Source organism: Dendropsophus ebraccatus, chromosome 4 (assembly GCF_027789765.1).
Source record: "Dendropsophus ebraccatus isolate aDenEbr1 chromosome 4, aDenEbr1.pat, whole genome shotgun sequence".
NCBI lineage: Eukaryota > Metazoa > Chordata > Amphibia > Anura > Hylidae > Dendropsophus > Dendropsophus ebraccatus.
In genome coordinates this window covers 169,622,173-169,649,029 of record NC_091457.1, presented here as the reverse complement: position 1 = coordinate 169,649,029, position 26,857 = coordinate 169,622,173, and the positions used below count along the sequence as shown (strand labels likewise).

General features: G+C 47.9%; 1 protein-coding gene across 6 annotated transcripts in view; it reads right to left on the bottom strand.

Annotated features, from left to right (window-relative positions):
* Positions 1-26,857, bottom strand: part of DPYD (dihydropyrimidine dehydrogenase) — an 850,395-nt gene that overhangs the window by 140,041 nt on the left and 683,497 nt on the right. For all 6 annotated transcript variants that reach the window (XR_011362703.1, XR_011362702.1, XM_069967717.1 and 3 more), the window contains one exon: positions 4,603-4,782. Coding sequence is in view for 4 of the 6 variants with exons in the window: in XM_069967717.1 (XP_069823818.1) it covers positions 4,603-4,782 (180 nt within the window). In the remaining 2 variants the exon portion in view is untranslated. The remainder of the gene's footprint in view (positions 1-4,602; positions 4,783-26,857) is intronic.

The window sequence follows — 26,857 nt, the reverse complement described above, 5'->3', positions numbered from 1 at the left end:
CGAGACATTTCTCCATTTTATGCTTTTCCTCATTTGGGGCTGAATATTGCAGAATATTCTGGAATCTGTTGCCGTTATATTCAGGTTGCAGGTCATGAAGCCATACCATTCTTTTTTTTATTTTTCTCCAGATACTGTTTGGGATATTATTGTGCCGGTGCTCTTCATTAGACGCCGTTCACACTTAACCAGTGCTTAGTCAGCAGATGTTACTATATCTATCACATATCTTACACATTTAGTGGTTTTGTTGCTTTTTCATGATGACAACTTGAAAGCTGTGATTTACCTTTAACTATGACCCTTCAGTCTCTTTGCTCTGCTGTTGTGTGGGCCATTGTGTGCTGTTGTGTCGGCCATTTTGGAGAAGCTAGTTGATCATTGGATTGCTGACACCTGGTACCCCGCCAATCAGCTAATCAACACAGCCACAGTGCTGGAAATATACGTTGTATGGGAGTCGGAGGCCTCGGTTGCACCATGTACTGACAGTACCGTATTAGTGCAGCCCTAATAGTAATATATAGCCACCGTTATGCAGTGCACAGAGCTGGGATGTCCGACTCCCATATACTGTTTTGTGCCATTAGTTGATTGGTGGGAGGTATTAGGTGTCAGCATCTAAATATCAACTATTGATAGTCTATAATAATCATAATAATATTGATTATGAATAGACGCAAGAATATTGAAAGGCACTCACCACTTCAGCTTTAAATATGTAGAGTATCCACCATATTGGCAGATAGTGGGGACACCAAGCCATCTCAAATTTTTTGCTCACTGGCTGATCGGGCTCAATATCGGGCAAATAAGCATTCCTAGGAATCTGCCTGTGTTAGAGACATCTGTGCAACAAGGAATGTGAATCCTAAACTTGGGGAGGGGCCTATGTGGAGGCCAATGGGTTAGGGTTGGGACTCCACAGAAGCCTTTGTGGAGGCTGATAAATTAGGGGTTGGGACTCCATAAGGGCCTTTGTGAAGCCCAATGGGTTGGGGTTGGGACTTCATAGGGGCCTGTGTGGAGGCTGATGGGTTAGGGTCGGGACTCTGTAGGAGCCTGTGAGGAGCCCAATGGGTTGGGGTGACGGACTCCGTAGGGGCCTGTCTGAAGGCTGATGGGTTAGGGTTGGGACTACATAGGGGCCTTTGTGGAGGCTGATAAATTAGGGTTGGGACTCCATGGGTCGGGACTCTATAGGGGCCTTTGTGGAGGCCGATGGGTTGGGGTCGGGACTCCATAGGGGCCTTTGTGGAGGCTGATGGGTTAGGGTTTGGCCCCTTTACCCCGCCATAGATTCAATGACAGTATTTTTGTTTTTTTTTCTTCACGTTCTAAGAACCATGTTTTTTTCCTGTAGATAGTCCTACGTTTTGCAGGACATGGCGCACTTCTTATTGACACCCTTTATTTCACTGTATAAAATACTACAAAACAAGAGGACATTTGCTGTGGGATGGAATGGAAAAACCCAATCCTCTTATTTTTACTGGGGATTGATTGAGCTACACTGAGATACTGGCAGCAAGTTACTTCATCACGTCCACCCATAGTGGATCCATTGATTGTGATGGGTGTTTTTTGTTGTATCCCCCCCCTTCCCCCCCGGGCATACTTACATATTATACTTAGAACCCATTTCATTAATCTAAAACGGTAACGTGGACTGAAAAATCCTGGAAACCTGGCAGATGATTTTTTGGTTATTGGATATGAAGGTCCTGATCAAATAAAATCTAGTGATTAAAATTGCATTTCCATATCCTGTCGGGGTAATGAATGATGATTGGCTGATGGGGCGCGGCCTTCCAGGCGGCACATGACTATTAAAGCCTCATCCATGCAGCAGACGGAGGCTCTCACCTTCTGAATACATTTGTCAGGCGTTTTGTAGGTTCAGCTGATTTGCCTGATGCATTAGATTTCCCTCTCTGCCCAGGACGTGTTTATTTTCGTTCCTCGCCGTCATCATTCACAGAGAACAAGGATGAAATTAATTACCTGCGGATCAATCGGCGCCGTTCACATCGCCACTCGCTTTATTTCCCCTTGTTGAGTTTTCACGCGTGAATAATTCAGTTTTCCACTAAAACTAAAATATAGCGGAGTCCAAGTGATCGGAGTCGAGTCCTGTCTTTTTTTGTGGGAAAGCCGCCGCTCTCCAGCCACGTAAAATATGGTTTTGCTTTGTTCGGGTTTTCTATTACTTCTCACGGCCTAAAGATTCCTGTAAATTATTTAATGTTCCTTTAAAACCTTCTCTCATCCTCCTCTTACTGTTAATAATTGATGGGAAGACAAGCGGAGAAACACTAAAAACTAGTAGCTCTTGTTCTCCTGCAGAGGAACATGACGAGGAACTTCTGAGGCAGCTACTGTTCATACATATAATAGGAGAATACATATACTAATACATGGAACCATGATATAACAGACGAGAGGAAAACAGGAAGGTCCAAAAAATTACAATGATGGAGGCAGGAAATAGGGAGGTCACTATGGACAGGACAACACAAGAGGCCTCGGGAGGCGACATCACCAAGAAGTAATGGGGACAATGAGAAGTGAAATCACTGTAAATGATGGAGGCAACGAGGAGTAAAGTCATCATGAAACAACAACATTGGCAGCCCCCAGAAATCATCACAAAATGACAATGATGGAGGCAACAAGTAGAAAACTGACCAAGAAGTGACAACTGTGGAGGCCCCAGAAGATGAAGTGACAACAAAATTACCAGGATGGAATCATTAAAAAGTGAAACCATTGCAACGTGACCAGGGTGGAGGGTTAGGGGGAGTAATGGGAGCCTGGATGCAGAGGAGGAGGTAGTACAGTATACTTAAAGGCTACCCAGAAGCACTAGGAACCAGCAGGAACCACACAAGGCAGTCATGCGGTACCATGCAGTTATGTGGTCACCCCGCATCCATGTGTTCACTCCACGGCCATGTGGTACCATGCAGCCATGTGGTCACCCCGCAGCCATGTGTTCACTCCACGGCCATGTGGTACCATGCAGCCATGTGGTCACCCCGCAGCCATGTGTTCACTCCACGGCCATGTGGTACCATGTAGCCATGTGGTCACCCCGCAGCCATGTGTTCACTCCACGGCCATGCGGTACCATGCAGCGATGTGGTCACCCCGCAGCCATGTGTTCACTCCACGGCCATGCGGTACCATGCAACCATGCGGTACCTTGCAGCCACTTGGTCACCCCACACACCAGCTTAGGGCAGTCACAAGACCTCACCGTGAACTGTGTTTAGGATGTGTACCTAGATGTGATCAGTGTCTGTTACATCTAGGTACGTCTCGCAAACATTATACAGGGATAGTCATGAGTAGAGATGGGTAAGCACCAAAATGCTTGTTACTCGATTATTTGAATCTGAAAGTTTACTATGGCCACTCAGCCAAACACTGCTGCCGTCCCGTGAAAAAAGATAGACGTGAAGACAGATAGAACACGAAAGTGGTAAGTATACACCCCCCCCCATCCCAAATGTGGTTTAAAGTCACAAACATGGAGACCACGACCAGTCTGGTTTGCTCTCCATAGATACAGAGACACAGTCAGATGAGAAAGCATTGTGGGTTAAATGAACTTTGGTTAAAGTGAATATATAAACAGGTCATCAGAATCAAGAGATTTGGATGGTATTCTGGGGTCATATTGCATCATAACATTTCAGCGCAGCAAGATGGCGATGGTCCGACCAATACAACGTTTGCAAATTGCCAGAGCTTTTGTCCTGTGTGATTTGTGCCTCATAGTATGAGCCTGACCATGTGACTATGGATAGATACAAGCCAGAGAACTCCGCACCAGCAGCCACTATGACAGAGAGGGACCCCCCATCCCCCTGTATATAACATGATACAGCTGCACATGAGGAGCCCACCAGTCTATTCAGATGGTAAAGTCAGGCACTGTAACCCGGGATCCCTTTAGATAGTTGCTATTGGCCGCTCTCAGCCTACGTCCCATGGAATTCAGCAGCGCCCCCCCCCCCCCCCCCCCCCCCACACACACACGCTGGGCCCTGTGTACAGCTTCTATCTCTGACTACTGGGACACAGCAGCATAAAGGAGATAAATAAGTAATGCAGAGACCCTTACAGGAGGGCTCCCAGCATGCTGGGGTGGGGGTCCTTTATTTCCCCCTTCCAGATTCTTCCACCATTCCTCTACGCATCTCGGCCTTTTCTTCAGAAGATGTTTTTGTAATTGCCTGAATGAAGGTTTCCGGGGCGGCCGCTGGTGTGTGGCAGCAGCCGGCGGGATGTTGGCTCCTTCCTTCCTTCTGATTGCATATTTGTGTGTTTTTCTTTTTCATTTAAATCTATATTATTCTGCAGACGCTATGAATGGGAATGTACATCAAGGCCGTTACATGCCGCTGGCTGTGAAGCGAGGCAACGATCTTCAAAAATGATGAAAAGCAAAAACATCTATTATATTCCGACCTCCCGCCGCTTGGGGAATCGGGCGTTTTTTTCATTTTGTTTTATTGTTTCTTATAAAAAAAAAAAAAAAAGCTCCATAATTGAGAAGAAAAATAAAACCCAGTTAGTTGGAAGGTGGCATCCTACCTTCCCGATGAGGTCGGCCACTTTGGGGATAGGCTTTCCTCTCTGATGTCGGAGGGTCGGAGGACTCTGCCCGTCCCAGTCCTGAAGCTCCTCAATGCTCTTCAGGTAGAGAAGTGTCTTCAGGCCGGTGCAGTAGTCGTCAATCAACGTGAAGTCCTGGTTCTGTACCGCACTGCAGACCTGAGGAGAAGAAGGAATCGGTCATACAACGAAATACGACATTCAGATCAATAATTGGGGATTTTCTTGTGATATTTTTGCCAAAGAAAAGTAAAGCGAATAGTAGGTGGTGGGCAGTGGCCACTTTATATTGTTTTAATGCACAGAGAGACACATACTCAAATTTGACATTTTCCTGGAGAAAAACCCTTTAAGGTGAGGTTCACGATTACACTGGACCTCCATTTGGACATCTCTGCTGCAAGTTTATTTTGCAGGAACTGAGCGGGAAAGCAGTAATTTTTTGTCCAGTCAAATCCTACAGAATAAATGGACTCCAGATGGAAGCCTGACAGAACTCCGTTGACATGAATGGTATCTGGTCCAATCTGTCTGGATCTATTGGTGTCCATATTGTGCCACTGCTCTTCTCTAACATAGTGAATACTGTAGTGTACATCAGGTTTCTGGCTCCCTTAGCCTCATATCTAGGTCATAATGAGGAATATAGTAAGGATAACGATACTATGTACACAGGTTATTGATTCCAACCATGGTGCATACATGGCACCAGTCCCACCTAAAGGGTCTCTACACTCACCATCATACCCTGACTGTATGCAAGAGCCGTGATCATTAATTCTAATTCACACACATTGAGAAGGTCACAGACTGCATAGAGCACTAAAGATGTTACTGGGACCTGTCAAATTAGTTTGCTCCTTTTTAAATCTTGTTGCTTCTCACTATTTCATGGCCTCCTCATCAATAACATTGACTTTATTGTATAAAAATGCAAAAGGAAAAAATAGAGGGCCATATAGACGATGGTGACTGAGAAGATGACACCAAGGTCTCCTCATTGGGCTGATGGTTACCACTGTGTCTGATAGGTCCTGTATTTATACTCATAGGGACAGGAAGGAGCTGAAAACAAAACTCTATGGTCATCATCACGCCATACGGGTACAAGCAGCCGGACGTGGTTGTTCCTAGTAGCACGGCAAGAATATGTGGTTACTCCTCCTCATGGATCTATAATACGGCCATGTGAATACTCACTGTGAACACGTCGCCTCCTGTGAATATAATAAAGGTCAGTATCCTCCTCCACTCCAAGGCGGGAAAATACAGGGCAGGTCCAAGAGGTGGTAGTGACTTATTAAAAGAATTATGCCAGTGGCACAACGCATTTCGAGACACTTGATAACGGGACCAGTCTTGAAACACCTTGTGTCACTGGCATAATTCTTTTAATAAGTCACTACCACCCCTTGGACCTGCGCCTGTTTCACCCATTTTGGAGTGGAGGAGGATACTAACCGTCTTTAACCCCTGTGGGGATTAGTCAGCTGTGGCTGCTGGTTATTCCCATGCTGTCAGAGTAATGTAAGTGGTTGGTCAGACTATGACCGCACTCTGGCTCACCCTGGACCTCTGGGGAACCAATATCGAGACTTTATCACGGCAATCCTGATACGCCCGGACGCCAACATGTAAGTCCCTGACTTAGCCTCGTACCTACCTTATCGTCAATTGTCTCACACATCGTTTTCAGCCACATTATCTTACCCCTCCAGAGACCTCCATCAGTGTACCCCACTACATATTGTCACAAGTCTCTGGAACACCCTCCATCTACGTGGGCTCCAAGGCTCTACTGACTAGGTAACTACCTCCACCAGATTGTCTCTGTGAGGGATCACACCTCTATTCTCAAGATATCCACTCTGAGGACCAAATCAAGGTACCCCACACCACATACATGTTCATATGACTGGGCCCTTATCCTTTATATACCAGCACTGACTCTGTGATTATTTATTCGCAGCAATATTCACACCCTTATACGTGACCCACACATTTCCCTGATGAACCCGCCTAACTTGTAACAGCCGGGGGAAACGCGTTGGAAGAAGTGTGACGTCTATACCTATGACAGCTAGGTCTGATTCAATCATATATGGATAGGCATTGATTGGCTAAGCAACGAGAGCCACAGATGCCACAGGTGCATTACATCATCTATTTACTCCAGTCTCTGCCAGAACATATCATTGCACTAACGTATGCTAATTATACCACATGCCATTTACCACTGCTATCAACTCAACATATTGGCACGTTTGAAATACATATCGCATGGACTAGTTCCTCTGCACCTGGACTTTGGGGACGCCCATAGCAGGGGGCTCCCATATTAGCATAGGCAGGGATACTGTAGATTATCCTGTATATTCTTATATCTCTGTATGTTTGTACTTGTGTCTGTCACAATATATATTTTTGTAATAAATCCTTCTGCACCTATGAAGTGTTTCTTGCTACAATATTCCCATGCTGTCAGTAAGAATTGTGCCTTACACCAGCACAACCTACTCAGGTGAGAGTTCTATCCGCTTTCTTTCACCACTCCAGCCGTGTCTGAATTACGCTGACCTGGGAATCTTCTGGCAGAAGCCCGAGCCTTAGATTCTGAGCCCCAGTATAGTCGTATAGCGCTGTCTTATATCTTGTGCCATATAATAAAGACATTGAGCAGATACGTCTTCCATACACAAGAAACAAGCAATGTGTGCAGAGACTATGGCGGACTCTCGACGTGTTATACCTTATTACCGACTCCTTGCTTCCATAGTGATATTTAACATCTCTGAAATGACTGACGCTCGTGTGTCTTAACGGCCGGTGGATTGGAATATATCGCATTTCCCCGCAAGGATGTCAATCAGGAGTTCAGGGCTGGGACTTTCTGGATCTCTTATGGTTATAGACTAGAAATGCGGCTATACTGGTGGCTATACTGGTGCTCAGCCTGAGACGAGGACTGTTCTGCCAGAAGATTCCCAGGTCATGGACCTCAGGATGGCCAAGGACTGGCGGCAGCAGCAGTGTGCTCAGGAATGGAGCCAAGGCATCCAGCCAAGGAATGGCGCAATAATAGCAGTATAAATGGCCGACTCTCTGCACTTGGCCTTCTACTATAGGTCAATGCTGCGCAGCTTGTGGAAAGGTTTTGTGTAGGTGTAAATAAGTGTTCAAAATATAGCTGCCGACTGTCCTGATAGTGAAGTGCTTGAGCAGTGTCTGTCATCCTTCCTGGACCCTTATTTTTTAAAAAACTTTTGCTTTGGCAGCACTTATTCCTCTGCTTCGATTATCTGCGCTCCTCCTAAACTCTGTGGACGTGTACAGGAAGTGATGTCATCTGCCCTTACAGCACGCCAAGTAAGAGCAGCAGAGGAAGTGATGTCATCTGCCCTCACAGCACGCCAAGTAAGAGCAGCAGAGGAGGAAGTGATGTCATCTGCCCTCACAGCACGCCAAGTAAGAGCAGCAGAGGAAGTGATGTCATCTGCCCTCACAGCACGCCAAATAAGGGCAGTAGGGGAGGAAGTGATGTCATCTGCCCTCACAGCACGCCAAGTAAGAGCAGCAAAGGAGGAAGTGATGTCATCTGCCCTCACAGCACGCCAAGTAAGAGCAGCAAAGGAGGAAGTGATGTCATCTGCCCTCACAGCACGCCAAGTAAGAGCAGCAGAGGAAGTGATGTCATCTGCCCTCACAGCACGCCAAGTAAGGGAGGAAGAGATGTCATCTGCCCTCACAGCCTGCCAAGTAAGATCAGCAGAGGAAGTGATGTCATCTGCCCTCACAGCACGCCAAATAAGGGCAGTAGGGGAGGAAGTGATGTCATCTGCCCTCACAGCACGCCAAGTAAGGGAGGAAGAGATGTCATCTGCCCTCACAGCCTGCCAAGTAAGAGCAGCAGAGGAAGTGATGTCATCTGCCCTCACAGCACGCCAAGTAAGAGCAGCAGAGGAAGTGATGTCATCTGCCCTCACAGCACGCCAAGTAAGAGCAGCAGAGGAAGTGATGTCATCTGCCCTCACAGCACGCCAAGTAAGAGCAGCAGAGGAAGTGATGTCATCTGCCCTCACAGCACGCCAAATAAGGGCAGTAGGGGAGGAAGTGATGTCATCTGCCCTCACAGCACGCCAAGTAAGGGAGGAAGAGATGTCATCTGCCCTCACAGCCTGCCAAGTAAGGGAGGAAGAGATGTCATCTGCCCTCACAGCCTGCCAAGTAAGAGCAGCAGAGGAAGTGATGTCATCTGCCCTCACAGCACACCAAATAAGGGCAGTAGGGGAGGAAGTGATGTCATCTATCCTCACCGCACGCCAAGTAAGGGAGGAAGAGATGTCATCTGCCCTCACAGCACGCCAAGTAAGAACAGCAGAGGAGGAAGTGATGTCATCTGCCCTCACAGCACGCCAAGTAAGAGCAGCAGAGGAAGTGATGTCATCTGCCCTCACAGCACGCCAAGTAAGAACAGCAGAGCAGAAAGTGATGTCATCTGCCCTCACAGCACGCCAAGTAAGAACAGCAGAGGAGGAAGTGATGTCATCTGCCCTCACAGCACGCCAAGTAAGAACAGCAGAGGAGGAAGTGATGTCATCTGCCCTCACAGCACGCCAAGTAAGAGCAGCAGAGGAAGTTATGTCATCTGCCCTCACAGCACGCCAAGTAAGAACAGCAGAGGAGGAAGTGATGTCATCTGCCCTCACAGCACGCCAAGTAAGAACAGCAGAGGAGGAAGTGATGTCATCTGCCCTCACAGCACGCCAAGTAAGAGCAGCAGAGGAAGTTATGTCATCTGCCCTCACAGCCTGCCAAGTAAGGACAGCAGCGGAGGAAGTGATGTCATCTGCCCTCACAGCACGCCAAGTAAGAGCAGCAGAGGAAGTGATGTCATCTGCCCTCACTGCCTGCCAAGTAAGAACAGCAGAGGAGGAAGTGATGTCATCTGCCCTCACAGCACGCCAAGTAAGAACAGTAGAGGAGAAAGTGATGTCATCTATCCTCACAGCACGCCAAGTAAGAACAGTAGAGGAGAAAGTGATGTCATCTGCCCTCACAGCCCGCCAAGAACAGTAGAGGAGGAAGTGATGTCATCTGTCCTCACCGCAAGCCAAGTAAGAGCAGTAGAGGAGGAAGTGATGTCATCTGCCCTCACAGCACGCCAAGTAAGGGCAGTAGAGGAGGAAGTGATGTCATCTGCCCTCACAGCACGCCAAGTAAGAGCAGCAGAGGAAGTGATGTCATCTGCCCTCACAGCACGCCAAGTAAGAACAGCAGAGCAGAAAGTGATGTCATCTGCCCTCACAGCACGCCAAGTAAGAACAGCAGAGGAGGAAGTGATGTCATCTGCCCTCACAGCCTGCCAAGTAAGGGCAGCAGCGGAGGAAGTGATGTCATCTGCCCTCACTGCCTGCCAAGTAAGAGCAGCAGAGGAAGTGATGTCATCTGCCCTCACCGCCTGCCAAGTAAGGACAGCAGCGGAGGAAGTGATGTCATCTGCCCTCACAGCACGCCAAGTAAGAACAGTAGAGGAGAAAGTGATGTCATCTATCCTCACAGCACGCCAAGTAAGAACAGTAGAGGAGAAAGTGATGTCATCTGCCCTCACAGCCCGCCAAGAACAGTAGAGGAGGAAGTGATGTCATCTGTCCTCACCGCAAGCCAAGTAAGAGCAGTAGAGGAGGAAGTGATGTCATCTGCCCTCACAGCACGCCAAGTAAGGGCAGTAGAGGAGGAAGTGATGTCATCTGCCCTCACAGCACGCCAAGTAAGGGCAGTAGAAAGGACTGCAGGATAGGACAGTGACTGCAGCACATATGGTACAGTTTTTATATTATTCATATTATTTTATTAAGAATATAATTATATAACTGTATATATTAGTTACCTAACACATTTAAAAAAAATCACTGTAATTAAATAGAAACTTTGCCACATACAGAGCTAACCACTGAGCCCCAATGCTGCCATATACAGTGCTAACCACTGAGCCACCATGCTGCCATATACAGAGCTAACCACTGAGCCACCATGCTGCCATATACAGTGCTAACCACTGAGCCACCATGCTGCCATATACAGAGCTAACCACTGAGCCACCATGCTGCCATATACAGAGCTAACCACTGAGCCACCATGCTGCCATATACAGAGCTAACCTATGAGCCACCATGCTGCCATATACAGTGCTAACCACTGAGCCACCATGCTGCCATATACAGAGCTAACCGCTGAGCTCCAATGCTGCCATATACAGAGCTAACCACTGAGCCCCAATGCTGCCATATACAGAGCTAACCGCTGAGCTCCAATGCTGCCATATACAGAGCTAACCACTGAGCCACCATGCTGCCATATACAGAGCTAACCACTGAGCCACCATGCTGCCATATACAGAGCTAACCACTGAGCCACCATGCTGCCATATACAGAGCTAACCTATGAGCCACCATGCTGCCATATACAGTGCTAACCACTGAGCCACCATGCTGCCATATACAGTGCTAACCACTGAGCCACCATGCTGCCATATACAGTGCTAACCACTGAGCCACCATGCTGCCATATACAGAGCTAACCACTGAGCCACCATGCTGCCATATACAGAGCTAACCACTGAGCCACCATGCTGCCATATACAGAGCTAACCACTGAGCCACCATGCTGCCATATACAGTGCTAACCACTGAGCCACCATACTGTCCTATACAGAGCTAACCACTGAGCCACCATGCTGCCATATACAGAGCTAACCGCTGAGCCACCATACTGTCCTATACAGAGCTAACCGCTGAGCTCCAATGCTGCCATATACAGAGCTAACCACTGAGCCCCAATGCTGCCATATACAGAGCTAACCACTGAGCCACCATGCTGCCATACACAGTGCTAACCACTGAGCCACCATACTGTCCTATACAGTGCTAACCACTGAGCCACCATGCTGCCATATACAGAGCTAACCACTGAGCCACCATGCTGCCATATACAGAGCTAACCTATGAGCCACCATGCTGCCATATACAGTGCTAACCACTGAGCCACCATGCTGCCATATACAGTGCTAACCACTGAGCCACCATGCTGCCATATACAGTGCTAACCACTGAGCCACCATGCTGCCATATACAGAGCTAACCACTGAGCCACCATGCTGCCATATACAGAGCTAACCACTGAGCCACCATGCTGCCATATACAGAGCTAACCACTGAGCCACCATGCTGCCATATACAGTGCTAACCACTGAGCCACCATACTGTCCTATACAGAGCTAACCACTGAGCCACCATGCTGCCATATACAGAGCTAACCGCTGAGCCACCATACTGTCCTATACAGAGCTAACCGCTGAGCTCCAATGCTGCCATATACAGAGCTAACCACTGAGCCCCAATGCTGCCATATACAGAGCTAACCACTGAGCCACCATGCTGCCATACACAGTGCTAACCACTGAGCCACCATACTGTCCTATACAGTGCTAACCACTGAGCCAGCAGTAAATCCAGCGATTTGGAGCTCGGGATCAGATATCTATGGATCAGCACAGAACATTCAGAATAAACCTTCATGATAACTTTTGTTAACATAAATCTTTAGAACCGCGTTCACATAAAACGTTGAATCCGGGAAGGAATTGATAGGAATAATGTGAATTCTTCTGCCGCCCTCCGTCTCGAGTCATTTGTATTTCCTATAATCAATATCCAGAGTCGGATCCTGTTGTGGGGAGAAGGCTGTGCTGTGTGATAATGGCCTGCGCTGCGTGATGTACGGCCTGCGCTGCGTGATACACGGCCTGCGCTGCGTGATACACGGCCTGCGCTGCGTGATACACGGCCTGCGCTGCGTGATACACGGCCTGCGCTGCGTGAGCTGCGTGATGTCCGGCCTGCGCTGCGTGATGTTTGGCCTGCACTGTGTGATGTACGGCCTGCGCTGTGTGATGTAGGGCCTGCGCTGAGTGATGTTTGGCCTGCACTGCGTGATGTCCGGCCTCTGCTGCGTGATGTACGGCCTGCGCTGCGTGATGTTCGGCCTGCGCTGCGTGATGTACGGCCTGCGCTGCGTGATGTTTGGCCTGCACTGCGTGATGTACGGCCTGCGCTGCGTGATGTACGGCCTGCGCTGCGTGATACACGGCCTGCGCTGCGTGATACACGGCCTGCGCTGCGTGATGTACGGCCTGCGCTGCGTGATGTACGGCCTGCGGTGCGTGATGTCCGGCCTGCGCTGCGTGATGTACGGCCTGCACTGCGTGATGTTTGGCCTGCACTGCGTGATGTCCGGCCTGCGCTGCGTGAAGTCTGGCCTGCGCTGTGTGATGTTCGGCCTGCGCTGTGTGATGTCCGGATGAGAAGGATGAGGAGAATGAGGAGAATGAGGAGGATGAGGAGGATGAGGAGAATGAGGAGAATGAGAAGGATGAGGAGAATGAGGAGGATGAGGAGGATGAGGAGGATGAAGAGAATGAGGAGAATGAGGAGAATGAGGAGAATGAGAAGGATGAGGAGGATGAGGAGAATGAGAAGGATGAGGAGGATGAGAAGGATGAGGAGGATGAGGAGAATGAGAAGGATGAGAAGGATGAGGAGAATGAGGAGAATGAGGAGGATGAGGAGGATGAGAAGGATGAGGAGAATGAGAAGGATGAGAAGGATGAGGAGAATGAGAAGGATGAGGAGAATGAGAAGGATGAGAAGGATGAGGAGAATGAGAAGGATGAGGAGAATGAGAAGGATGAGAAGGATGAGGAGAATGAGAAGGATGAGAAGGATGAGGAGAATGAGAAGGATGAGGAGAATGAGGAGGATGAGGAGAATGAGAAGGATGAGGAGGATGAGAAGGATGAGGAGGATGAGAAGGATGAGAAGGATGAGGAGAATGAGAAGGATGAGGAGAATGAGAAGGATGAGAAGGATGAGGAGAATGAGAAGGATGAGGAGAATGAGAAGGATGAGAAGGATGAGGAGAATGAGAAGGATGAGAAGGATGAGGAGAATGAGAAGGATGAGGAGAATGAGGAGGATGAGGAGAATGAGAAGGATGAGGAGGATGAGAAGGATGAGGAGGATGAGAAGGATGAGAAGGATGAGGAGGATGAGGAGAATGAGAAGGATGAGGAGGATGAGAAGGATGAGAAGGATGAGGAGGATGAGGAGGATGAGCACTTATGAGCACTTAGGAAGCTGTAAATATTTATGGCCGTCATTAGTTCTTTAGAGAGAGTGTGTGATTCCTAGCAGATAGCGGGATATGATAAGAGTGTCCCCACACACTTTCTCCGAACCAGAAGTGAACACTTCACTAACCATAACAACTTCATCATCCGAATTGTGGAATGGATACTGACTCACAACTACTTCCTGTTCAACAAGGGGATATACCACCAGCTCAGGGGCACAGCTATGGGGAGCCCTATGGCGCCCTCATGTGCTAACTTGTTCCTGGGCTGGTGGGAGGACACGGTGGTCTTCAGTGACAAACATGACCAATACCATCCCTACATTGAATTCTGGGGGCGGTACATCGACGATGTGCTGATCCTCTGGTCCGGTACGCCCATGGACTTTAACAGATTCATCAAGGAACTCAATGACAATGAGATTGGTCTCTGCTTCACGTCCGAAATTAACAAGGAAGAAATTTGCTTCTTGGACACGATCTTAAAAATCCAGGATACCACCATCTCCACAGAAGCCTACCGAAAGCCCACAGCGGGGAACAGCTTGCTGACATGGGAAAGTCACCATCCCTTCAGCTTAAAGACTGGTATCCCAAAGGGGCAGTACCTTCGCATCAGACGCAACTGTAGCACACTACAGTCATTCGAAAAAGAGGCCAAATTACTCCAACAAAGGTTCAGAGATAGGGGTTACCCCAATCGAACCCTGTCACGAGCCTACCAAAAGGCGAAACAAAGCAACCGCCAGGACCTCCTCATACCAAAGACAAAAGATATCAGAACATCGTCAGAGGACCTAAAGATCATAGGGACATTTGCCAACGCAGCACCACAAGTCAGGTCCATTCTGGAGAGGGCATGGCCCATCCTCAGAACAGACCCCCACCTCACCTCGGTGACCCCTGTACACCCTCAAATTACCTATAGAAGAGGACGGAACTTGGGCGATCTAATTACCTCCAGCCACTACGTCCCCCCAGAATCAAAACGTCCCACTTGGTTGGACACGCCGATCGTTGGCACCTACAGGTGCGGTGCCTGTAAGGCATGTCGCTATATCTCGGTGTCCAAAACCTTCTGCTCCGGCTCCAATCCTACCACATTCAGGAATCGTTCATTCGCTAATTGTAAAACATCATGTGTCATTTACCTGGCTACTTGTGAATGCCCAAAGTCGTATGTGGGAAAAAGGAAAAGAGAATTCAGGCGAAGGATCTTAGAGCACATTGGGGACATTGAACACTCACGACCCAAGCCAGTGGCCGTACACATGCGAACTATGCACCCCAAGACTCCCTACAACATCACTTTTAAAGCCATTGAAACTATCAAAACCGATGCCCGGAGGGGGGATCAGGACAACAGACTACTAAAAAGGGAAACCGAATGGATATATCGCCTGAAAACCCTGGAACCAGGTGGCCTTAATGACCAGATTTTGTTTACACACTTTATCTGAGACCCCGTAGTATTAATCATTTTCATCCCTACCCTTTCTAACCATCGCTACCCCTCTTATGCCCTCCTTCGTTCACTCTGCCAATGTTAATGATACGATTTCTATATTCAATGTACCTTGTATACCTATACTACCGCCTGACCGTATTTATCTGTCTATCTGTCAATATCATTCCACTCTTGATATTATCCAGTATACCTACAATTCAGTCATTTTTTGCCCATCCACAATTTGTACCTCATCATTTTTCATCACATCCTCTCTTTTGGGGACTTTTATTTCCTCTCCCCTCTCAGTACTACATACATACTCAGCATATATGCCACTTCTGGCCTCTGGGCTGTTCCCTCGGACCAGATTTACACTGTTACTCCATCACTTGTCATCATCCTCTGGTAGTCTTCTTATTACCACAGCACCTCTGTTGAGGGCATTGTTACACTATGGGCAGGAGGACTCATTCTCCCCACTGCGCATGCACCTATCTCCGCCGCGGCGGCGCGATCACGTCGTCGCGCGCCATCCGGGGATATACGGGGGGGTATCTATGGGGGATATACAGGGGGGGGGGCATCTATGGGGGATAATACAGGGGGCCATCTATGGGGGATATACAGGGGGGTGGCATCTTTGGGGGATAATACAGGGGGGGCATCTATGGGGGATAATACAGGGGGTGGCATCTATGGGGGATAATACAGGGGAAGCATCTATGGGGGATAATACAGGGGGGGGGGCATCTATGGGGGATAATAAAGGGGGGCATCTATGGGGGATATTACAAGGGGCCATCTATAGGGGGATTATACAGGGGGCCATCTCTAGGGAGAGAACATAAGGGGCATCTATAGGGGGACAACATGAGGGGAATCTTTAAGGGGGGGGCAACATGGGGGACCATCTATGAGGGGGATGGAAAGCACAGGGCGGTCATTTATAAGGGGCTAACACGGGGGCATCTGTAAGGGAGAATACACAGAGGGGCATATACTATAAGGGGCTCACATAGTGTTAGGGCTACCAACTAAATGAGGGTGTAAAGGGGCCAATACAGATGTGCAGTGTGTATAGAGATGAGGATGATGCCAGTATAAGGAGTCTAATATGTCTGTCTGGCAGATTCTGTGGATTCGTGGCTCGGAGAAGTTCTCATAATGGCCCAGGACGGATGGAGAAGAAAATGAAAAGGGAAGAACTCCGATCAGAGAAGACGTCCCCTGTGAGTCACCTGATATAACTGCACTGTAATGTATTTGGTGTACAGAACCTGTGTAGAGCTGAGTGTGTTGATGGCGTAGTGGTCGATTGATCGAGGGAGGGGGTGGCCCCAATCAAAAGTTTGCTATGGGGCCCAGCCATTTCTAGTTACGCCCCTGTGTCTCACGTATCTGACTAGGGATTGTCTCCGCTAGGCACTGAGAGGGCTCCTAGAGTGAGGCAGGGCATACTAGCTAATCATACCGTGGACACATCCTTATTTACCTTCTACGCATGTATCATGTATATGGATCACTGTATATATGAAACACTAGGTTTTACCTAATAAACTTCTGCATTACACTGCATAATCAAGTGTCTAGTCCACCACTTATTCCTTGATACAATTTTCTTTCCCGTCATTAGTTCTACATCAGGAATTCTAGCACTAATCATTAACTGCTGCCCGATTATCTTCCCTTCCATCCGTGAGCGTGTAATCCGCTCCTCCGAGAGCACACCGCACCGGGAACCGGAACACGTGTGGTGGAGTATGTGATATATCATGTATAGTGGAGAGGAGTATGTGATATATCATGTATAGTGGAGAGGAGTATGTGATGTGTCATGTATAGTGGAGAGGAGTATGTGATGTGACATGTATAGTGGAGAGGAGTATGTGATATATCATGTATAGTGGAGAGGAGTATGTGATGTGTCATGTATAGTGGAGAGGAGTATGTGATATATCATGTATAGTGGAGAGGAGTATGTGATGTGTCATGTATAGTGGAGAGGAGTATGTGATGTGTCATGTATAGTGGAGAGGAGTATGTGATGTGTCATGTATAGTGGAGAGGAGTATGTGATGTGTCATGTATAGTGGAGAGGAGTATGTGATATATCATGTATAGTGGAGAGGAGTATGTGATGTGTCATGTATAGTGGAGAGGAGTATGTGATGTGTCATGTATAGTGGAGAGGAGTATGTGATGTGTCATGTATAGTGGAGAGGAGTATGTGATGTGTCATGTATAGTGGAGAGGAGTATGTAATGTGTCATGTATAGTGGAGAGGAGTATGTGATATATCATGTATAGTGGAGAGGAGTATGTGATATATCATGTATAGTGGAGAGGAGTATGTGATGTGTCATGTATAGTGGAGAGGAGTATGTGATGTGTCATGTATAGTGGAGAGGAGTATGTGATGTGTCATGTATAGTGGAGAGGAGTATGTGATGTGTCATGTATAGTGGAGAGGAGTATGTGATGTGTCATGTATAGTGGAGAGGAGTATGTGATGTGTCATGTATAGTGGAGAGGAGTATGTGATGTGTCATGTATAGTGGAGAGGAGTATGTGATATATCATGTATAGTGGAGAGGAGTATGTGATATATCATGTATAGTGGAGAGGAGTATGTGATATATCATGTATAGTGGAGAGGAGTATGTGATGTGTCATGTATAGTGGAGAGGAGTATGTGATGTGTCATGTATAGTGGAGAGGAGTATGTGATATATCATGTATAGTGGAGAGGAGTATGTGATATATCATGTATAGTGGAGAGGAGTATGTGATGTGTCATGTATAGTGGAGAGGAGTATGTGATGTGTCATGTATAGTGGAGAGGAGTATGTGATATATCATGTATAGTGGAGAGGAGTATGTGATGTGTCATGTATAGTGGAGAGGAGTATGTGATGCATCATGTATAGTGGAGAGGAGTATGTGATGTGTCATGTATAGTGGAGAGGAGTATGTGATGTGTCATGTATAGTGGAGAGGAGTATGTGATGTGTCATGTATAGTGGAGAGGAGTATGTGATGTGCCATGTATAGTGGAGAGGAGTATGTGATGTGTCATGTATAGTGGAGAGGAGTATGTGATGTGTCATGTATAGTGGAGAGGAGTATGTGATATATCATGTATAGTGGAGAGGAGTATGTGATATATCATGTATAGTGGAGAGGAGTATGTGATGTGTCATGTATAGTGGAGAGGAGTATGTGATGTGTCATGTATAGTGGAGAGGAGTATGTGATATATCATGTATAGTGGAGAGGAGTATGTGATGTGTCATGTATAGTGGAGAGGAGTATGTGATGCATCATGTATAGTGGAGAGGAGTATGTGATGTGTCATGTATAGTGGAGAGGAGTATGTGATGTGTCATGTATAGTGGAGAGGAGTATGTGATGTGTCATGTATAGTGGAGAGGAGTATGTGATGTGTCATGTATAGTGGAGAGGAGTATGTGATATATCATGTATAGTGGAGAGGAGTATGTGATGTGTCATGTATAGTGGAGAGGAGTATGTGATATATCATGTATAGTGGAGAGGAGTATGTGATGTGTCATGTATAGTGGAGAGGAGTATGTGATGTGACATGTATAGTGGAGAGGAGTATGTGATATATCATGTATAGTGGAGAGGAGTATGTGATGTGTCATGTATAGTGGAGAGGAGTATGTGATGTGTCATGTATAGTGGAGAGGAGTATGTGATGTGTCATGTATAGTGGAGAGGAGTATGTGATGTGTCATGTATAGTGGAGAGGAGTATGTGATGTGTCATGTATAGTGGAGAGGAGTATGTGATATATCATGTATAGTGGAGAGGAGTATGTGATGTGTCATGTATAGTGGAGAGGAGTATGTGATATATCATGTATAGTGGAGAGGAGTATGTGATGTGTCATGTATAGTGGAGAGGAGTATGTGATATATCATGTATAGTGGAGAGGAGTATGTGATGTGCCATGTATAGTGGAGAGGAGTATGTGATATATCATGTATAGTGGAGAGGAGTATGTGATGTGTCATGTATAGTGGAGAGGAGTATGTGATGTGTCATGTATAGTGGAGAGGAGTATGTGATATATCATGTATAGTGGAGAGGAGTATGTGATGTGTCATGTATAGTGGAGAGGAGTATGTGATGTGTCATGTATAGTGGAGAGGAGTATGTGATATATCATGTATAGTGGAGAGGAGTATGTGATGTGTCATGTATAGTGGAGAGGAGTATGTGATGCATCATGTATAGTGGAGAGGAGTATGTGATATATCATGTATAGTGGAGAGGAGTATGTGATGTGTCATGTATAGTGGAGAGGAGTATGTGATGTGTCATGTATAGTGGAGAGGAGTATGTGATATATCATGTATAGTGGAGAGGAGTATGTGATGTGTCATGTATAGTGGAGAGGAGTATGTGATGCATCATGTATAGTGGAGAGGAGTATGTGATGTGTCATGTATAGTGGAGAGGAGTATGTGATATATCATGTATAGTGGAGAGGAGTATGTGATGTGTCATGTATAGTGGAGAGGAGTATGTGATGTGTCATGTATAGTGGAGAGGAGTATGTGATGTGTCATGTATAGTGGAGAGGAGTATGTGATATATCATGTATAGTGGAGAGGAGTATGTGATGTGTCATGTATAGTGGAGAGGAGTATGTGATATATCATGTATAGTGGAGAGGAGTATGTGATGTGTCATGTATAGTGGAGAGGAGTATGTGATGTGACATGTATAGTGGAGAGGAGTATGTGATATATCATGTATAGTGGAGAGGAGTATGTGATATATCATGTATAGTGGAGAGGAGTATGTGATGTGTCATGTATAGTGGAGAGGAGTATGTGATATATCATGTATAGTGGAGAGGAGTATGTGATATATCATGTATAGTGGAGAGGAGTATGTGATATATCATGAATAGTGGAGAGGAGTATGTGATGTGTCATGTATAGTGGAGAGGAGTATGTGATGTGTCATGTATAGTGGAGAGGAGTATGTGATATATCATGTATAGTGGAGAGGAGTATGTGATGTGCCATGTATAGTGGAGAGGAGTATGTGATATATCATGTATAGTGGAGAGGAGTATGTGATGTGTCATGTATAGTGGAGAGGAGTATGTGATGTGTCATGTATAGTGGAGAGGAGTATGTGATATATCATGTATAGTGGAGAGGAGTATGTGATGTGTCATGTATAGTGGAGAGGAGTATGTGATATATCATGTATAGTGGAGAGGAGTATGTGATGTGTCATGTATAGTGGAGAGGAGTATGTGATGCATCATGTATAGTGGAGAGGAGTATGTGATGTGTCATGTATAGTGGAGAGGAGTATGTGATATATCATGTATAGTGGAGAGGAGTATGTGATGTGTCATGTATAGTGGAGAGGAGTATGTGATGTGACATGTATAGTGGAGAGGAGTATGTGATATATCATGTATAGTGGAGAGGAGTATGTGATATATCATGTATAGTGGAGAGGAGTATGTGATGTGTCATGTATAGTGGAGAGGAGTATGTGATATATCATGTATAGTGGAGAGGAGTATGTGATATATCATGTATAGTGGAGAGGAGTATGTGATATATCATGAATAGTGGAGAGGAGTATGTGATATGTCATGTATAGTGGAGAGGAGTATGTGATGCATGCATTGGTGCTGAGGTATAAGGGAAGCCTTATGCCAGTACCTGTTAGGACCTCGGTGAGGTCCTCAGCATGTGGTATACGGCTGAGACCACCCTCTTAGCCAATATTTAGTGTTTGAATTCTATGTTTCCTATCAGTCTGAACACTGTTTGATCACGGTTCATTCCTTCGGCTCTGCTGATTGATTGTCCACCACACCCGTCTCTTCCCTGCTGAGTTCTCTCTGGTCAGGTAACAGTTACCCTTAGTTCTTCCTGTGACTGACATGCTGCCTTCCCCTCACCCTTTTATTTGTCAGTCTGTGTTCTGTGTGTCTGGTCCAATCACATGGTGGCCCAGGTCCCCGGCCCCCTATAAGTTGTTTGTTTGTCTAGTAGTCCTTGCTGGCTATTAGTCTCAGTGCGCGAATGAAGTGTACCCTGTATCTGTATATCTGTATCTCTTCAGCCGGTTATTTTGATCTCAGCTCTTGTACCTCCGTCTACTCTTTTGGATTCTGATTCTGTACCGTGTTGTTTCTTATGTTTCCCCCGGCCCGTGCGGCCATCCCTTGGTGTTCTGTCTATCTTGTCTTGGTTTTGTGTTTTACACCTTAGACTCAGGTGAGAGATTGCCCAGTTGCCCACAGCCGCTTAGGGCTGTCTCGAGGTCAGTACGCAGGGATAGCTGGGTGGATCAGGTCCGGGCCTCACTGTCTGTGTCCTCCCCATACCCTTCCTGGTCATTCAGAATAGCTATGTCTGTACTGTGCTAAACACGATTATTATTATATATATATATATTTATCTTGTTAGTGATGTCCAGGCAGCCCTTGCCCTAAACTGTGATACATTACGCATCCTTGACCACCCATTTACTATACAGTGACATCTCTGGCAGCCTGTGGCGCTGTCAGGTGGTGCTCCGGTAATCTGGATGTAGCCTGTGATTTCATTCCGGCAGTCAGAATACGTACAGGCTTGACTTCCAGCCGGGACGCCTCATGGCTCTCGCCGCGGTGACAGAGCGCAGGTTTTAGCATCTCTGCTTCTTTCTGCTTTAATATATTTATTGGTGAAGCAAAATGGACACAAGCAATGGGGGAGCGATAAAAAACTGGAGGTGATTTGCTAAGAAGACATGCTGTGGTGGTGCGGCCTAGCGCCTCCCTTATTGCCAGCATGGCGACAGCGTCCTTCTCTTCATCTCTCTTTATGTGCGCGCACAGTATATATTCCCCACTCAGTGCTAGAAGAAATCTAATATAGATTATTGAGAATACTTCTACAAACGCAGGAACTAAATTAAAACCAAACAATTTACGGTTATTGGCCGGGCCATCCGTCACTTTAAAGGAGCCCTCCGCTCTGTCTCCTCCAGTTAATAAATGTTTCTTATAAGAAAGTCATCTCTGGGTCAGGAGATTCCATCTGGGACTCCGCTGGAGGACAGAATGAAGCGATCGGCTTCTGGATCCGATGGCAGCGGCGATTTCCCAGAGGCCCCGGCTGCGCTTTGCTACAAATACTCTATACTGGATTTTTAATAAACTTGAAAATAAAATGTAGACTTGTGAGCACGGCAGCCACATCTCACCGACCATAAAGCCGGGAATTATTTCCTCTGGTAGATGATACGCTCTGTGTGATCGCACCATGGTCTGCTCCAGGCACGTGTAACCGCAGCGTGGTCTGTTCCATGAGGCTTTGTGTCACTGCACCGTGGTCTGCTCCAGGCGGCTCCATGTCACCGCACCGTGGTCTGCTCCAGACGGCTCCATGTCACCGCACTGTGGTCTGCTCCAGGCGGCTCCATGTCACCGAACCGTGGTCTGCTCCAGGCGGCTCCATGTCACCGCACCGTGGTCTGCTCCAGACGGCTCCAGGTAACTGCACCGTGGTCTGCTCCAGGCGGCTCTGTGTCACCGCACCGTGGTCTGCTCCAGGCGGCTCTGTGTCACCGCACCATGGTCTGCTCCAAGTGGCTCTGTGTAACCGCACCGTGGTCTGCTCCAGACGGCTCCATGTCACCGCACCGTGGTCTGCTCCAGGTAACTGCCCCATGGTCTGCTTCAGGCGGCTCCAGGTAAATGCACCGTGGTCTGCTCCAGACGGCTCCATGTCACCGCACCGTGGTCTGCTCCAGGCAGCTCTGTGTCACCGCACCGTGGTCTGCTCCAAGTGGCTCTGTGTAACCGCACCGTGGTCTGCTCCAGGCGGCTCCATGTCACCGCACCGTGGTCTGCTCCAAGTGGCTCTGTGTAACCGCACCGTGCTCTGCTCCAGGTGGCTCCATGTCACCGCACCGTGCTCTGCTCCAGGTGGCTCCATGTCACCGCACCATGCTCTGCTCCAGGTGGCTCCATGTCACCGCACCGTGCTCTGCTCCAGGTGACTCCATGTCACCGCACCGTGCTCTGCTCCAGGTGACTCCATGTCACCGCACCGTGCTCTGCTCCAGGTGACTCCATGTCACCGCACCGTGCTCTGCTCCAGGTGACTCCATGTCACCGCACCGTGCTCTGCTCCAGGTGGCTCCGTGTCACCGCACCGTGCTCTGCTCCAGGTGGCTCCATGTCACCGCACCGTGCTCTGCTCCAGGTGGCTCTATGTCACCGCACTGTGGTCTGCTTCAGGCGGCCTGTATGATCACACCAGGGTCTGCCATATCGGGGTCTGCACCAGGCAGCTCCATATCACCACACCCGGGTCTGCTCTGTTAATAAACTAATATGGATATTAATGCGCATTTAGCTGCATAATAACAAAATAATATGTCGCCGTATTATAATGTATCTTACTACAGTCAGATTTTTTTTACAATTTCCACCACATTTTAGCAGTTTAGATATTTTTACATCTCCCACAAGGAGAAGTGGCTTAGTGGAATGGGTGTGGTTTCATTGGACACAGAATGGGAGTGGCTTAGAGGAATGGGCATGGTTTAGAGGAATGGGTGTGGCTTACAAATACAAGGTCCTCATATATTATATATATATATATATATATATATATATAGAATAAATAAGCAGCCCACTTATAGATAATATATGAAATAAAAACAGATCTTTCGGCTTTCCCTTAACCTCTGGTCTATGCTCACACTATCCAGTTTTTCCGTCTTTCTCCACCTCTGGTCTATGCTCACACCAGTAGTTTTTTTTTCCCGGCTTTCTCTCCACCTCTGGTCTATGCTCACACTATCCAGTTTTTCCGTCTTTCTCCATCTCTGGTCTATGCTCGCACTATCCAGTTTTTTTTCCCGGCTTTCTCTCCACCTCTGGTCTATGCTCACACTATCCAGTTTTTCCGGCTTTCTCAATCTCTGGTCTATGCTCACACCAGCAGTTTTTTTCCCGGCTTTCTCTCCACCTCTGGTCTATGCTCACACCAGCAGTTTTTTTCCCGGCTTTCTCTCCACCTCTGGTCTATGCTCACACTATCCAGTTTTTTTCCCGGCTTTCTCTCCACCTCTGGTCTATGCTCGCACTAGCAGGTGGCGTCAGTGTGTAACACAGATCTTCAGCCCATGAGGTTGTGTGCATGCAGCTTCCTCCGGTGATTGCCGTGTTACATGCCAGTAGATGAAAGCAATGAAGGAAATGAGAGTTAGCAATGTCATCTAATAGGGTCATGAAAAATAAATTGTGTTAAGGAATAATTTACATTCCTTGTTCAGTACTTCTGGCTCCGTTATGGGGGGGGGGGGGGGGGGATAGTAATGGACGACGCAGCAGCCGAGATCTGTTTGGATTCTGTATCGTCTTTTCGGATTCGATACAGAATTCCACTCACGATTGTTTTGTTTCTTTCTTTGTGATTTACTAATGATGAGAATATAACAGAACTATTCACGGCCGCCGTCCTGACGTTATATCATTACATAATGCAAAAGCAGAGATATGGTTTGATGTGATGATAAAAGCCGGCAGCTTACGAGAACCAACAACGCGATGCGGCGTGACACTTTCCTGCCGTGACCCGGTGCTATCTGCTGCATAAATAATGAAGACTTTCTAGAAGACACTTGACAAATCCTGCAGCTAACACTTGTTTGCCGAGCTATGATACAGTAAAGATGTACAAGAAATGACCCGTGCATAATTTATGAGCGGCTGGTATCATCACTCCGAGCCTCCCCGGGCATTTTACCATCATTATTGCCAGTTCAGCGGGCACAGCTTACACACACACCAAACAGCTTCACTCGCTGAACATGACAAAAAGACATTGACTTCAAGTGAACGTTCACATTTGGAATCTCTTCTCCAAAATACATAATGTATAATACACATTGTTCTGCCACGTGTCGCTGTTTTCATGTGAAAATTCAGGAATCCGCCTTGCTACCAGCAGCAGGCAAGGGATCTGGAAATCTAATGCCACATTTGAGGACCCTCTACTATTGGAAACCCAACATTTCATGGACTTGAGACCTCGAGGCATTGAACTCTAAAGGAAGATGAGCCCTGTGGACGCTGCATTACTGCAGGAGCTGCTCTTCTTCTCTCCAGGCACAGCATGAACGCACAAGGCCATCAGCCGCTGAAGTAAGAAGGAAGACTGTGCTGCTTTCTGATTTGCTACTGCTGATGACATCACTTGCCTGTATTTGATTAGTGAAGGCCTGGTCATGTGATGACCACATTAATTTTAGGGTTCAGGGCCTAAAGGGACACATAACAGATCTATGGGGTCCAGGCCCTAGGGGGACACATCACAGGGCTATAGGGTCCAGGCCCTATGGGGACACATCACAGGGCTATGGGGTCCAGGCCCTAGGGGGACACATCACAGGGCTATGGGGTCCAGGCCCTATGGGGACACATAACAGATCTATGGGGTCCAGGCCCTAGAAAGACACATCACAGGGCTATAGGGTCCAGGCCCTAGGGGGACACATCACAGGGCTATGGGGTCCAGGCCCTAGGGGGACACATCACAGGGCTATAGGGTCCAGGCCCTATGGGGACACATCACAGGGCTATGGGGTCCAGGCCCTAGGGGGACACATCACAGGGCTATGGGGTCCAGGCCCTATGGGGACACATAACAGATCTATGGGGTCCAGGCCCTAGAAAGACACATCACAGGGCTATAGGGTCCAGGCCCTAGGGGGACACATCACAGGGCTATGGGGTCCAGGCCCTAGGGGGACACATCACAGGGCTATAGGGTCCAGGCCCTAGGGGGACACATCACAGGGCTATGGGGTCCAGGCCCTAGGGGGACACATCACAGGGCTATGGGGTCCAGGCCCTAGGGGGACACATCACAGGGCTATGGGGTCCAGGCCCTATGGGGACACATCACAGGGCTATAGAGTCCAGGCCCTAGGGGGACACATCACAGGGCTATAGGGTCCAGGCCCTAGGGGGACACATCACAGGGCTATGGGGTCCAGGCCCTAGGGGGACACATCACAGGGCTATGGGGTCCAGGTCCTAGGGGGACACATCACAGGGCTATAGGGTCCAGGCCCTAGGGGGACACATCACAGGGCTATAGGGTCCAGGCCCTAGGGGGACACATCACAGGGCTATGGGGTTCAGGCCCTAGGGGGACACATCACAGAGCTATGGGGTCCAGGCCCTAGGGGGACACATCACAGGGCTATGGGGTCCAGGCCCTAGGGGGACACATCACAGGGCTGTGGGGTCCAGGCCCTAGGGGGACACATCACAGAGCTATGGGGTCCAGGCCCTATGGGGACACATCACAGGGCTATGGGGTCCAGGCCCTAGGGGGACACATCACAGGGCTATAGAGTCCAGGCCCTAGGGGGACACATCACAGGGCTATGGGGTCCAGGCCCTAGGGGGACACATCACAGGGCTATGGGGTCCAGGTCCTAGGGGGACACATCACAGGGCTATGGGGTTCAGGCCCTAGGGGGACACATCACAGGGCTATAGGGTCCAGGCCCTAGGGGGACACATCACAG